This window comes from Strongyloides ratti (assembly GCF_001040885.1).
Source record: "Strongyloides ratti genome assembly S_ratti_ED321, chromosome : 2".
Lineage (NCBI taxonomy): Eukaryota > Metazoa > Nematoda > Chromadorea > Rhabditida > Strongyloididae > Strongyloides > Strongyloides ratti.
In genome coordinates this window covers 6,078,236-6,095,998 of record NC_037308.1, presented here as the reverse complement: position 1 = coordinate 6,095,998, position 17,763 = coordinate 6,078,236, and the positions used below count along the sequence as shown (strand labels likewise).

Sequence of the window (17,763 nt, the reverse complement as noted above, 5' to 3'; positions counted from 1 at the left end):
ATAAATATGTAGAAAAAAGTTTTTAACAATTTATAAATATATCTATCTCTAAATAAAAAATTAAAATAAAAAATAACAAACAAGAGAGAGTAGGACATTTAAGAAAAAATTATGTCGTTAGATATAAATGATAGCATAACTTCTTACTTTAACATTCTATTATTAAAAAATATTAAAAATATACGGATAATTTTTTTGATTAACATTTCTGTCGATTTTTCAACCGACAACATATTCATTCCATAATATTTGTAAGGTAAATAATCTATATTTGTAAAAAAAAATATTAAGTATATTATTAGTAATCATTCAATCTTCTTAAATACTTTGTCCAGAACTTGAACTACTGGAGGTACTAGTTGTTTCATCAACATCGCAAGCTCCTCCTTTCTTTACTATACAGCTAATGGAAGAGTTAGAAGCACTATTTTTAGAATACAAATTTGACAAAACAAATGGCCCTCCAATATTAGAAATTTTTGTTGATGTAGACGTACCTGTAGAAGAAGATGGTATACCATTAAGAGAAATTTTAGCTTTAGATAAACTACGATTGCAATCTGCAAGAAAGCACAAATGTGGATATATAAGGTTTCTTTTAAAGTTATTAAATATAGTTATTAAATAATTTTTTATATTATTATTAGCTATAGCTTAAGCAAAAAAAAAAAAATAAATAAGAAAAAACTTACCGTTAGAAGATATAATTGGAAAACCACATAATAATTCTATATCAATCCACCTTTGAGTGCACTCATCTAAAGCCAATGTAATTTTTTCCATTCTAGTTTTAAGAGAAAATATTTTTGTATCTATTAATTCTGTTCCCGAAGTTGCACCTGTTGCTAATTTTAATGAATACATAACACTAGATTGTTTTCTTCTAAATTTATCTACTAATTCTTTTGCATCTTTCATTTCACTAAGGCATTCCAATTTTTGTTGCTGTATATGAGAATATTCTAACTCATATGTTCTACGTAATAATGGTTGTAAGGAAAGTTCTATATTTCCTGATGTTGCTGAAGCATGTTCTAACTTTTTTTCAGCTGCTTCAAGTTTGATTCGTAATGCTTCAACTTGTTCACTATTTAAAATATCACCAGTACTTTGACGTTTCTTTCTTTCTTCGTCAAATTTTTTTTGACTATCATTAAATTCTGTTTCTAAATTTTTAAGTTCCCCTAATTTTGAAGATAACTGAGCCATCTCCATTTTTGCTTTATTTTGTTGCCTATTAAAGAAAAAAATAACACCAAATAATGTACATGCTAATAATGCAAGTAATATATCTTTAAGTTTATTTGATGAATCTATATAACCAAAAAGTACTACATCAAGTGCTTTTAATTGTATCTTCTGCCTATGAACATAATTTTTTATTCCCATAGTTTCAGATAAAAATGTTCCTGATGGTAATGCCATTCGTGGTAAATATATTCCTGTAGCTTTAATTTTCTTAAAATTATCAACATACTGAGGTAATTTAACGCTATTAACAAGCCATTCAATCATCCTTTCTTCACCCCAATAACGTTCCTCAGAAAGAAAAAAATTTTCCCATAATTCATCTACAGTAATAGAGTCATCATTGTTATTATGAAAGTGTTTTTCTCTTCTTGCTCTATCGGATCCACCTATATGTAGGTCAGCTGTTAAAAACTAAAAATTTATTTTTATAACAATAAAAGTTTTTTTTTTTACATCAGAAGATTCCGCTCTATCAATACTTCCTGACTTATCGTCATCCATCTGCTTATGAAGTTCTGCAATAGCAGCATACCCTTCTTTGTCCCTTAATTTTTCCTGTTCTGCTGTCACAACAACATCTCAATAATTTTAAAGATTAAAATTATTATAATAATTAAAAATACTTACTTTTTATTTTTAAGTTTTCTTCTTTACATAATACATAAAAATTTGTTAGAAATAATATTAAATAAATACATGTAAGTTTAAATATATGTTTTTTAAAAATTGTAGTTGCTTCGATCATTTGCCTAAAAAAAAATTAATAATAAACAACAAAAATTTTTACCTTAAATATAATAAATATATTTTTAAAAATAATCATTTCAAAATATAAAAGCATTTATAAAATTAATTTTATAAAAAAAAAGAAAAATTTTTAAACTCATGGTTATGATAAAAATTTATACGCTTGAATGATAAACAAATCATTTTCTCAAATTTTAGAATAACTATTTATTAATTTATGTTAAAAATTTATAATAAAAACTATTATATTTTTTTTATTGTTTTAGAAGAAAAAAAAAATCAAGCACAATGGTAAAGAAATATAAAGGAAAAGTATCCTGAAATTATTATTTATTATACATTTGAATAAAATATTTCTTCCGATCAAACAAACTATTAATACTATATTTAATATAAAAAGAATAAAATTATTTACTAAATAAAAAAAAATCATAGATGGAAACATGATCAAGTGTATTTGAAAGAAACAGAGAAAAATAAAATGTATAGAAAGAGTATCAATTTAAAATATGCAAAATAATAAATTTTTATCTCAAATTTAAATATAAATCTTTTGAAAATTATACGTAAAAAAAAAAAAAAGTTAAGTTATTATGTTCCAAAATTAGATACATTATAAAAGATATATTTGACGAAGTATTTGGACATTAAAAAAAATCAATAATAAAATACTACTTATTTTAACAAACTATTATATTGTTACTTTGTATCAATATCTATAAAATGATAGCATCTTTTACTACTTTACATTATTGAAAAATATATCAAACATATTATTTTGTTAGATCATATTCACTGAAAGAAGATAAATTTATTTGATGAATAATTTTACATAGTCCTATAACTAAAAGAAAATATTTTATCTTTAATAATAATGTAATTTTCAGAAAATTCTTATCATTAAAAAATCAAAGTAATTATGTATTTTATTTTTTTTTATTATACATTTAAAACAAGGTAATCATATCAAAAGATTATTAAATGTTAACAATTTTTTGAATAGAGTTTTAAAAAAAAAATTTTAAAAAGAGACAAAAAAAAGGAAAGAGATTGTATTTTAAAAATACAGGTTTTGATGATTTTTTTTTTTTAACTTTTAAATTAATTAAAATACATGAACGTTTATAGTACAAAATTAAAAAATCAAAAATCAAATATAAGAATAATAATATAAATTATTTTATATACCAGAAATTTTTATATACTCATTTTGATATACATCGGTTTAAAGCTTACCAATGATGTATAACGTAAAATCTAAAAATCAAACAAATTTTGATTGTCGTAGAAAGTAATTATATTTAAAAATATGAGTTAATCATCTATGTAGTGAGTCATACAATTTTATGAAAATTTTTAATACAAAATCATGTTTAAATGATATAAAAATGTATAATAAGTAATAAAATGTTTTTATAATAATTACTGATATAATATTATATTTCATTTTTGAATGAAAGAAATTTTCTAACAAATGGTATAGAATAATAACATTCTTATTAACATGAAACATATTATTTTATTTTTTAATAATACTTATTAAAAGATATTTATATATATATATAATCTGTCGTTTTTATTTTTGAAAAACCTAGTAACAAAAATAAAAAAAAAAAATTTTTTTCTATACAAATAATAGTTATATTCTAATCAAATTATAATAATAAAATATATTTTAAAAATTTTTATCATACACATTAAAATTCAACTATTTATTATTTAAAAAAAAAAAAAAGTTATAAAAAGTACAATGTATAAAGCAAAACAATTATTATATAATACAAACAATTTTTTACTCTTTTTTTTTTAAAAATTAATTCAAATGAATAAAAATGAAACATCTTGAAACAAATAAAAATGATATGATACTTTTAAATATTTTCTAATAATAGTAGAAGAAAAAATTACTTAAAGCAGGAAGAATGATTTGTTAACTTTTGTGAATACCAACATATCAACTATCACTTGTTGTATTTACTGCTAATATTATCACATAAAATAATATATACAAATATACTTAAAAAAACAATTGTATAAAACTAAATATAATAGTATATAGTCAATTATATTTGTTTTGATATTCAGTAATATATATATTTAATATTTAATTAATACAATAAATAGAACATTTAATTTTATTTTAAATATTTTATTAAGTAATTTATTAAAATTAAACTTTTTTTTATATATCTTAAAATAATTTAAGAATGTATCCTTTTATATAATATAATGAAAAATGACATGTTGTCTATTCATTTTGAAAGGTTAAGGTGTTGGAGCACCATCCCAATTTATATTCTTGAAAAGATAAATAAAGAATCAAAATAAAAATTAGAACATTTTTTTAATTTTTTTTTTATTATTATATTTATATAATAAGAAGATTTTACATTTTTTATTAATTAATTTTCTTTTTCTATAAATACCTTATTTACATATATTATAACTTAACAAATATTTTTATACTTTTTAATTTTTGTAGGTCCACCGGTAACTTGATAAATAATAAGCAAGAAACATATAAAATCACAAATCAAGGTATTTGATAATGATAAGATACTTATTTTCTAATGATAATATTAAAAAATTTTTGAATATTGGAATAAAATTTATATATAAATAACTTTTAAAACATATAATTTTTTTTAAAATATATTTAAATACACATAAACTTTTCTATAAATATCATCATATTCTTGATAAAATAAAGAATACCCCTTAGGAAAAAAGATTATATAATATAAAATTTATAACTATATTCTCCCAAAGCTAAAATAGACAAATATTTTTAATGTATAATTTCTATTATAATGCCACAATGTTTAATAATCACTCAACTATCTAAACAATATTAACTTATTATATTTTCTACCTCCCACTTTCAATTTTGTTAATATAAGGTAACATACAAAAGTAAAAAAAAAAAATTATAACTTTTATATCTTCCAAATATAGTAAAAATAATGTAACACAGGTGTTCATATTGACTTATGATTATTTCCACTCTACATTTTATGATAATATATCTATCCAATTGTTATTGTAACTACGTAGACATTTTTATTTTAGAAAGAAAAAAAAAATTTATATGTTCAAAGAAATAATGATAAAAAAAAAAAATTACTCAATATAATGTAATTATAATCTTTTTATCTATATATATATTTTATATTTTCTTTTTATTATTCATACATACATATATATATATATTTCTTCTTAAAAAATGTTACCTGTACTTTTTTTTTTACATGTACTAATAATGTAGTATGTTGGGTAATAATGTTTGCCAAATAAAAATTGAAATAGCTTTTAAATATTTTAACTTATTTTTAATTAATTTAAAATGCTTTCAAGTTTTTATTCATTTTATTCTTAGTAAAAATTTATTTTATTAATGTTATATGTCGTCTATAATAATAATAATATTATTATTATAATATATCCTTTTATTATGTATGTTCAAAAATTCTTTTCTCTCTTCTTAAACCAGTTGTTGAAAATATCTTCTTTTTTTTTTGTCATCTTTTATTAACCATCATGGGGAATTTATTTATAATGTATTATTTATTATTATATATTTTAGTAATTAAATTTTATCATATTAATATTGCTTAATCTATATAATTGTTTCTTTTTAATTGACTTTTATTTATATACATTTTCAAAGTTTTATAATATATTGCTTTATTAAATACAATAACTTGAACTTTAAGGTTTTTCATTTTTGTTGATCACCCTCTGTTTCTTTTCTATCTTTTACATATAAAGATAATCAGTGAAGACAGTTATATCTAGGTTATTGGTATATTTGATTTTATATATCTATATAAATATATATATATATATATATAAATTCCTACATATATATATATTTAAATTTTTGCTTGTATCTCTACATATTTTCTCTTCAACCGGTTCTTGAAAAATTTTTTCCAAACAAGCGCATTTTTAGTTTCAATGACTACTATATACCTTTAATTTTAGTGGTGAAGCAAAAAGTTGTTACACGAAGTGTATATGATGCATACTTTATAGTTTTAGATACCAAATAATGAAAATGTCTTTTAATCATAAAGTTATATTGCAAAGAGTTGCATTGTTTTGACAAACTACCACTATTATCACTATCAACTCTCTCCTTAAAATATATTTAAAGAAAAGAGTAAGAGATGGGGTTTTAAGAAAGGGGAGGTAAAAAAAAAAATAATACTCATATATCAGCTGAAGACACAAAAATATAATTATTGCGCTCTAGACACATGGCTTTAGATTGAAAATTAATTATTTTATAAAAAATTTCCGTTGTAAATTAGATAAATTTTTACATTTCAAAAGATACTCATTCATAGTATATTTATTTAAAATTTGTAACAAATTGTTATTTTTTAAAATATTGTTTATTTAGATATCATTTATTACTTAAGAAAATATATCATATTATTCCGGAAGAAAAGTTGGATTAACTTAACATTTCTTAGTATGATATCAATTTAAAATGACTAAAAATTTTTTTTGTTGTATATTAAAAAAAAAAGAGATATCTATATATATATATATATTTTATCACCTCATTGAAATATTAAATGTAACAAACATTTTAATAAAGTAACAATAATGCTATCTCATTAATTTTTGTTTCCTATTTAACAATTTTCTTTTTCGCAACATTAAATATATTAGTTATATATTGATATTGCTTTTAACTCATTTAAAATTGTACTGTAGTGATCGTTGATTTTTTGAATCTCTTTCCAGTTTCTATACATTCAGCATGTATATGCCTCCGCGCATATAATTTAAACATTGTTTACTATAATTTAAATTAACATAAATCATATGATTTTGAACTTTTAAGTTTTTAGTAAAAAAAAAAATATATATTATTATTTTTAGGTTACTATCTTATTATTATTTAATTTAATTTTTTTTTTTTATATTTTTGTAAATTATCCTCCCCCTCTCCCTTCTTAACAGAAATAAAAGTATTATTAAAAAAAAATTTTTTTTTTTCACTTAAACTATTAATGTTATGTATCAAGGCTCTTTTATATGTTTTTAGTATTTATTCATGGAATTGAGTCATAATAGATTATCCTCACACCATTTCTATTTTATAATTTAACTTTCTAGTATCTCAAATATTATACAAACTACCTTTCAAAAATCTTTCCCTTTCATCTTAATATGACATATTTTTAATTTGTTTAAAACATTAAATTTTAAAAGATAAGGGAGTTAATTTAATTGATAAAATTAAAATATTTTCTTTATATATCCATGTTTTTATTTTTTTTTTTTTTAATTTCTCTCCTTTTTTTTATTATCTCTATTTTTTTTTTGTTGGTTGGCTTATATCTTATTCCTAAAAATATTCATTATTTTTAATAATGTAAAATGAATTACTTTTTTAAATTTATATACATAATTAACTTTTTTTTTTTTTAATATATATACAAAATATTTTTATGCATTATATTTTATAATACCTTTTTTATGTATCTTTCTTGTTGATAAGCTTACTTCATGCAATAACCTAATACTTTAAAGGTTGTTTATTCTTAATTTTATTATCATATGTGATTGTTGTTCTTTCTTGTTATCGCATTTTAACCAAATATATACGATTTTTACTCTTATCACTTGTCTAATTTAAAGTATTAGAAATATAAGTGTTAAATATTTAGCCTATTTGTCAATACTAATTTTTAAGTTAAGTAATAGATAAATAAAATTTTTTTTTTTCCATCATTTTTTTTAAACTATTTTTTCTCCAAAAAGTTTTTTTTTTTTTTAGAAAAAAAAAATAATTTCTAAAAAAATAAAACTATTATAATGTTTTTTTATCATATAAATTTTTGCATGTTTTTATGTAATATATATTTATATGTATATACCACATATTTTTACAGGAAACAAAAAATACATGTTTCGTGATGTCATATCAAAATATGATCAATTTTGATTTTTTACGGAAACACTTTGTTAGATGGAATTTTTCTTTTTGATAATAATTTATTAGAAAACAGTTCTTTTTTATATTTATATATATTATTATTATTATTCCTATCATTATAAAATGTAAATATCAAAAAAAAAAAAATTTTTATCATTATAAATATTAATAAATTAAATAATAAAATATTTTTCCTATCAAATCAAAGTAACAAGAGATGGAATATTTTAGGATGAGAGATAGATAAATGTTTTAATAATTAAAATGATAGTTATTTTATTAAAGAATCCCAATTTATAACATTTTTGATCCAGAATTATTTGTATGATCATTAAAACGTGGATCTATAATCATTCATCTTGTCGTTACATATCATGTCAAATATTTTTCATTTTATCTTTCTAGCCTAATATTATTGTTATGTTATATATATATATAATATCTATCTAGGAGCTGCAGGTGATAATACTTGCGAAAATTTTAATCTACACATATTTATTTTATATGTATATATGTGAATGCATATCTTTTCGTCATGGTTATCTATACAAATTCATGTTATTAAGTTTATTATAATATATTATTTATATATGTATATTGTTATTCTTCTAACTACAAATATATTACTGTCATTTTGAATCTTTTTTTTTTTTTATTATTAAAAATTTGTTGTAGAAGTAAAGAAAAGACATTTTAATCATAGAAAATAGAGGAAAATATTATATAATTTTTGATTTAGAGAAGTATATATTATTGTTATAACACGATTTTTTTTTTTATATGATTATTTAATATTAACAATTATTATATTAGTTTTTTTTTTATTACAATTATAATATACATATATACATTTAAAATAAGATACAACTTAACAATTTGACAATATTTTATTAAAAAAAAAAAATATTATATATTCATTCATTAAAATTTCTTAGTAATACACATATACACATCTTTTTGATCATACCAGGTAAATTTTTGAGGTCTTGATAAACGATTATTGCGAATTGAATAATTTAAGTGGTAGAGTATTGGTATTCTTTTGAATTTTCATAACAGCATTATTGAGAAAGGTAGAAATATTGTCTATTTTTACCATTATATATTTGTAAGAAGATTTGTTGGTGTTCAAAAATAAAATAAAAAAAATTAAATAAATATATTTCATCATAAGATATCATTATATATTATTATTATAAAAATTCTTGATTATTAATACCTATATATACATACATATATATACATAATATATTAAATATGATTTTTATTTTATAGTTACTAATTTTTGAAAAATATTACATTTTCATCCTTAACTAGTATCTTTTATTATTAATAATGATAATGTAAAAGATTAATATTAAATAGTAGAGACGTGTATGAAAGTATGTATGTGTATATTGTATATGTTTGAATTATGTATGTTGTCAATATTAATAAAATATATTATTAGCATGATTCTCTAAATTTTTATAGACAATATATGAACGGTTGGTTTTTTTTTTTTTTTTTAAGTGACGTTAAAATTTATCTTTCAGTTTAATTAAACTATATTTATATATAATATATATATTCTCATTGTAGTAGAAATAGTTCTAGTATCAATATACTTTCAGTTACATGTCCCTCAAATGGAAATAGGTATGGGAAAAAAAATATATATATTAATGTATGTCTTGTAGATCTATAGTAAATTGAATTAAAGAAGTGACATTTTAAATGACCTTGTTGGATGAGAGATTCTTGGACTATGTTATATTATATTTAATATCCTTCATTTTTACCGCTTTTTCGGAAGTTTTTATTTATTTTAAATATATAATGTTATTTAATAATAATATAGTATATTTATAAAAGATTTGACTATAATATTTTTTTTTTTGAACAATAAATAGGTAACGGACTTCCGGATTTTTTATTCATAAAATATGTTATTTTAAAATTTTATTTTATATTTGATACCTAAAATAGAAGCAATTAGCTTACATTTATTATAATATTATATTTTAAAATATACTTAATATATTTAAGTGTATTTGTTATTTTATTTTTTTTTTTTTATTTTACTTAATTTCATTTTTTTTTAATGTCATTTAGGATTAATTATTTGCTTACGAAATAAATGATCCTATATTTTTGTTAACGTCATCACATTTTTTAAGAGTAAATACTTAAGAGGGAACATTATTTATATATAGATAGAGATACAATTAAATTATACATGACGTGGTTGATATATGAAGCATAAGCTTTTTACTTGAATTTTGTTTATTGATATTATTATTTACCTTCTCCAGTTTTTATAATTGTTCATATTGAAAATTTAAAACCTCAAGTCACTATTAATGATTTTGTATAGTTGGTATATGTATAATTTTATCAAATAATATTTCTATTTGATTAGTAAGAGAACATAACTTTTTACAAATTCTTCATAATGTTTATTTCTTTGTTCTTATATACTTGAGATTTTATTTAAATTAATAGTAACTTAAGGTCCTCAAATTTCTTAAACTTTTCATCTAAAAATCAATTTTCCATTTATATTTATATTATATTACAATACCAATTTTATATATAAATATATATACAATATTTTTTTTTTCTCTCACAATTTATTTTAATATCATATAATTATTTATCTTAAGAACAGAAAAGGAAAATTGTAAATATATTATATTTGATTTATAAATACCTTATTTCTCTAGTCTTCTAATTTTATATTGATAAAATAAAATAAAAAAAAAATATTTTCTTTCAAAATTTTTTTTTTTTTTTATTTCAATATATATGTAACTATTTGACAAATGTCCCGTTTACTCTTATTTTTAAAATATACTGAACTTAAGCATTACTTACAACTATATATTTATAAACTAACATTTGAGAAGATAATGTATTGTAAAAATGTTGTTAAAATAATAATGTCTTTTGTCGTGAAAACTTTTATAATATAAATATTGTCTATTTTGTAATGAAGTGATAAAATATAATAATGACATGAAATTTATTTTAATTTATAAAAAAAAATTTTTTTTTATATCATGAATTTATTTGATCCTTTTTGTATGTTTATAATCATTTTTAAATTTAAATAATTTATATTAAAATGTTTAAATTACTATTTATAATTTTATTTCAATATATGAAATTTTATCTTTCACTACTATTATTTTTAAATATATATATAAAAATTTTTTTTTTCTATCATTAAAATGTAATAAAAATACATTTTCTTTTCTTTTTTTTTTTTTTAGAATATCTTATTGTTTTTGAGATATTATACAAATATAAAGTGATAATTTAATTTTTTTTTAAAATAATCATTATTAATTGATGAATCAATTTTATATCATTACAATATGAAATATGTAACATTCTTTTAAAATTAAAATTCCTATTGTTTTCAGGACAATGATAGTTACATATCAATGTAATAAATATTTTATTATTGTATCTTTTAATAATTCTTTTGATATTTAGCTGTATATAGAGACATCATTAGTAATATTCTTATAAACCAATTATATTATTTTATTATTGACATAAGAAAGATAGAATTTTAGGCATTAAGAAGTATAAATAAATAACTCCAAAAATGTCTAAAAATCTGTTTTTCATTTTGCAATTTAATAACCATTGAGACAACATCTTGGACTAGTATAAAATATATTATATCCAATACAATATTCACGTCATAATTTTTTTCCACATAATTTTGCCATCACATCTGTTCTCTAGTTCTTTATTTTAAAAAAATTAAAACTTTATACCATTAAAATATAAATATATCAGTAGAAATGTTAAACTTTATTGTAGATATTATTCTTGTTATTATTATATTTTTTTTTTAAAATAAATTATTTAAATAAAATAAAATTATATATAGTTATATTTAATATTAAAAATGCTATTAAAAAAAATGATTAATAGTAATAAATTATTAGGTTTCTTTTTTATCTACTCACTCATTAAAATGTCCTCAATATTGTTTCACAATTATCAAATATAAATATATTTTTATATGGTACGTGCAAATATTTATTATAATTTTATTTATATTATTATTTTTAAAAGAAAATTTTTTTTTTATTTTTTAAAAAAATTGCACAAAATCATTTTTGCACAAAAATTTCTCTCTCTTCTTTTCATTTAATATTAATGATTTGGTGTCAATATACTTATATTTATGAGATATCTACTATTTATCTTTTTTCTAGTTTAACTAATTAGTAAATTTCCTTCAATTGAAACCTATTTGTCAGGATTTTTCTTTCCTCCATATCTTTCTCTCTCCATTACACACTATAAACTTCTCCTACTTTTGCAGATCATTTTAATTTATTTACAATACACATATCATTGTTTGTTCAATATTTCTTTTAAAATTTTATAATGAGATATTGTTTTATAATGCATATGAAATCAAATGGTCACTATCGTTAACTTTTTTTTTTTTTTCTATATTAAACAAAGGTTGTTTTATATTAATATATTATCTTTTTTTTGTAATTTATAATCTTACCTATCTATTTTATATATGGCATTTTATCTATCTATATAATTAATGTTAATACTTTTTTTTTTCCTAGAATTGTATAATTTTTAAATTATATAATGAATCTATATTATATTATAATAAAACAAAGAATAATAAAGACCAACATTATAAACAATTTATTATAAATATCATTCAAAAGCAGGTTATTAATTAAAATATATAAAGCTTTAATATTATATTTTTAAAATTTTCAACTTCCAATGAATAATTTTTCCACAAAGTTTTTCTTAAAACTTAATGTGCAAACCATTTTTTTCTATAATTTTTTTTTTATTTACAATTTTTAATTTTAGTGAAAAATGAAGTGTAAAAATGCTTTAAATTTAATGTTATATTTATAGTTGAACTAGGAATTTTAACTTTATCTCCCACACAATTATACTCAACTAAAAATTTTTATCTTTTTCATTCTATTTATGGTGTTACCTTTACATTTAATATATATTATATTAGGCTCAACTCTAATATATTTATATATATATTTGATCTAAAATTTCCATCATCTAATTTTAATCTTTTCATTTTAATATTAATTAGAATATTTTCATTTTTGTTTCTTTATAAAAGGTAACTATATATGTATTAAACCTCTCTAATGATATATATATATATATTCACCGAATCAACATTATACATCATTCATACATATATAGAATATTTATATATATATATAATATAATTTCTATCATTTATAAACAGCTACCGTGACAAAGATAAAAATTATTTAATTCAAAATTGATCATGATGCTTTAACAAAAATGACAAATAGGTATCATAGAGATGGTAACAAATATTTTAGCTTTGTCATATTATATCTTTTCTTCTTATATATTTATTATTAATAAAAAAATATATATATTTTTTTTAAATATAAACTTCTTAACAAGTCTTTAAAACTAATATATATTTATTTATGTGTGATTTAAGCTTCTAATAATATATACATTTAAATGTATTTATCAATATTTGTTAGAATATAAAAATTTTTGTAATATATATTATATATATTTTTTAAAAAATGTTAAATAGTTTTACAAACAATTGTCTATCAAAATGAGGGTACATTTTAATTTATATTTCTTTTTATAACTATCAATTTATAAAATATGTGCCAATTTATATGGTATAGATATAAACATGTACATTTTATGTATATAAAATGTTACTTTTAATTAAATTCCTCATCTCTTTTATACTTTTTTTTTTTTTTTGGTAATTTTAATTTCAAAATATAATGATAAAATGAGATGTATGGAAAAATCTTGTCATTTCATGTTCTTACATATAAACTAATCTCCCCCTCCTCCATTATTTATTTTGGCACTTCTGTTTTAAAAAGTAAAAAAAAAAATGTTTAACTATCTTGTACATTGTTTTACTACAAATTTTTTGACTTGTTTTTCATTTTCTATTTCTATTTTTTTTTTTATCATTTCCTTTATAAATACGCAAATGTCTGTATTTATAAATAATATTTTAAATCTTTGATCCCTTTTTTTTAATATAATTGGAATAATCTAGAAAGAAAGATAATTTAAACTTATTAATAAAAATTAAGTAATTTTTGCTAACATAAATTATTACTATAATCTTTTAAGTATATATTAATTAACTGTTTTATTAATATACCAATATAATATTTATTAATTTACTTCCATACCAAACATGAATATTTTTATTTTATAGTAAATTAAAGTAAAAAGTATTTTTTTTATGTCTTATTTTTTTTTTTATTGATCACTTCTATTTTTGAAAAGATATGAAATAATTATGTTATTTTTTTTTTATTATTATAAATATAGGAGGAAATAATCGACTTTGTTGTTAATATTTTGCTATTAACAAGCATTTATTAAAATTTATACTTTATACCAAACAAAAAAAAAAAATTTTTTTTTTCTATGTCTCCTCCTTTAAATTAATATGTGGTGGGACAATTTTTTTTTTATTTTATTTTATTTTTTGACAAACCACATGCATTAGATTATGTTTTGATATAACAAATATATCTTTAGCTCTCTTATTATTAGATATATATTTTTATTATTTTTGTAATAAAGAGCATACAAATAACGAATGATGATTGTTTCTCTTACACCTTTTTATCTTCTTTTATTTTTTTTTTTTTTAAAAAGTAGGATACATATAAATTATATATGTAAAAAAAAGGGTAAATTTAATGATCAACATGACAATAAAAAAAAAATACTTTAAGCCATTTTACTTTTTATATAAGTTTAGATTTGATACATGCTTTATGTATTCAACATTTATTTGATTTATGGTTATATTAATAAAAAAAAGCTATATATTAGTTTTAGTAGTTTATTGTTACGTGTGCTCCTCATACAAATCTAGTATTACAATTAATATACATATCTATGTATTCCATAGACAGTCTTCATAGATGGGGCGCGGTTCAAATTTATTAATATAATTTAGATACATTCTGTAAGTACTAATTTAAAAAAAAGTCCTTGACTAATGAAATTGGATATTAATGGCATAAATAAATTTAAATAAATTTATTGTTTATCTGTCCATATTTTTCAATTTATTAATATTTTTAAAAAAAAAATATATATATATTTAATGATAAAACTTGACATAGCAACTTTTTTTGATTTTTTAATAAGAGGCTGTTTGTATGTTTTAAATATTTCACATAAAACCCAGACACAATGTCGTTAATCATTACTTCTTCATTCTAAATTTAACAAACAAAATTAAAACTATCCTCTATCTTTTATTTTCCCCTTCATTTAGACCAAAAATCATTCAATTATTCATTGAAAATAGATATGGAAAAAGTTGTCAAAATTTATTTTCACCATCACGGGAATGTTTTTTTTTATTATTTTTTTTTTAATTTGAGTATAAAATGTCTATATCTATATATATATATTTTTATATAATATATTGAATGATAAAAATTTTTTTAGAAAACAACAGTAGAATAATATAAAAATTTTTTTTATAGTTTTATATTATTATTAAAAATAATACAATAGCACTTTATTGCTACTGTAGTCACATTAATTTTGACCACATTTAAACATAAAATTCTTTAACATCATTATTTATATTTATAAATTTTTTAAAAAGCAAATGAAATAGATTTTGTACTTTTTTTTTTTATAATTTTTGATATAGATAGGTTCTTTTTTTTTCTAGATGTTTATAGAATTAAAAGAAGTATCTAAACAATACTAATACATGTTTATCTTTTCTTCATACTTTCTTCTTTTATATTATCAGATTAAATTTCATTACATTAGATTTATTTCAAATTTATATATATATTTTTCCCCATATATATATATAAATATATATTTATTGTTATATTTATATACATATTTTGTTAGTATTTTTTCCTCATAACTTTTAATAATATTTCTTTAAGGTATATTTTTTTTATGAATGATTTATTATTTCTCATCTTTGGTTAGCATCAATATATACTAAATTTAATGATAAAATCATTAAACATTACAAAGATGGGTTATTAATTATTTTTTAAAAAGTTACATTAAATTTATTTTACTAGTTTATTAAATAAATATATATTAAGGTTAAGTATTTTTTTTTTTAATAATTTAAAAAAAATGTTCTTCAAGTTAAAATTCCCTATTTTAAAATAAGCTTAATATATATATATATTTATTGATATAATTAGATAAAAAAAAATTAGATAATTTAATAATTATTAAAATGTAATTATTTATATTAAAATGTATTTGATGACGGTAACTAGTAAAATTTAGACATTTTATTACTTCATTTATTATTATTTTAAAATAATTAAAAATTATTAATTTTTTTTTATTATTGAAATATATTTATTATAAATATTTGTAAAATATTTTGACATTAAACTTTTCACACTTAGTATATCATAATATAATATACCTAAAAGTACTTATATTTTTATAATTAATATACTTTCATTTTTTTTTCCATAGGCAATAATGATATATATCAATAAATTTTATAAGTGTATACTAATAGATGACACTAAAAACAAAACAACGCTGGCAGATTTCCCCTCCAAATTAGGTGCATCTTACAAAAATGCAATATAATTTTTTCAAGTTATTTCTTTTATGATTGTATTATTATGATAGCAATTATGTAGTCATAAAAATTTATAATTATGTTCGTAAAATAGTTATTTATAAATATTGTATATTTATGTCTTATTTATTAATAATATTATTTATTTATTAACACATTCAATCATCCAATTGTTGTTTCTTTTTATTAATGCGGTTAAAATATCTACCCAAGTAGTTTATTACGGGACAATCTCGAGAATGGACATAGTAGAAATCTTCTCTTCTCTATATTTATCATTGCAACATAAAACTTTCCTCCCTATCATTAACCTCATTTTGCATTTTTAGTTTATGTTGAGGGACTCTTGCCTCTTTCTGATGAGCTCCATTTCACATTTACTGTGATCACATTATATTTTTCTCCCAAAATTCTATAGATATAATAATTTATTCTTTTGTTTGCTCACACTTTAAGCATAAGACACATAACGGTCCTATAAGACTAGGTATCGTTATTATTTATATATACACATACACAGGTGATCAAGACTTCGTTTTCCAAAAAGTTATAACCAAGATAAGAGTCTTTTTTTTATAATTGTAAACTATTTTGTATGTAGCTTCACCACGACTATTGGACTATAGGTCAAAATGTTTGATTTTTATATTTAAAGAATTTTTATGTATATTATATAATTTAAAAGGCAGAAATAATACAATACATTTTTTTTAAAAATAAAATAATAGAAAAATGTTTTAATATCTCTTAAGATAAATTAATTATCTTCTTAATTATTTATGAAATTATTTTATATAGATTTTTTTTTTCACATTATAACACACAACAAATCGTCTTGCAACTTGCCATCAAATATATATATATATATAAATATATCTATACATATCCATTCTTCTATCATTAAACATATTTCTTCTCGCCTATAAATCAGATCAGCATTTTATCTTTTATATATATTCTATTTAGACAAATAATAACTTTTACATCGAATAGATAGAGATATAAATGACATTAATATATATATATATATATATATGTATTATTCCTAATAAAGTACAAAAGTTTTGGAAAGTTATACAATGCATAAAAAGTTCACTATTTATTATATATAAATTTCAATATATTAAAATTATTATCCATTTAAAGTATCACTTTACCTACAGTTTCAATTTGTCTTTTA

The 17,763-nt window shown here is 18.7% G+C and overlaps 1 protein-coding gene across 1 annotated transcript; it reads right to left on the bottom strand.

The window, feature by feature from the left end:
• Window positions 1-318: 318 nt before the first annotated feature.
• On the bottom strand, window positions 319-1,996 carry SRAE_2000193600 (Stromal interaction molecule homolog; the record flags this gene model as incomplete). Its single annotated transcript, XM_024652947.1, has 4 exons — window positions 319-560; window positions 693-1,662; window positions 1,705-1,829; window positions 1,879-1,996. 4 exons carry the CDS (start codon window positions 1,994-1,996, stop codon window positions 319-321), a joined length of 1,455 nt encoding a protein of 484 aa, XP_024506472.1.
• Between the last annotated feature and the right edge of the window lie 15,767 nt (window positions 1,997-17,763).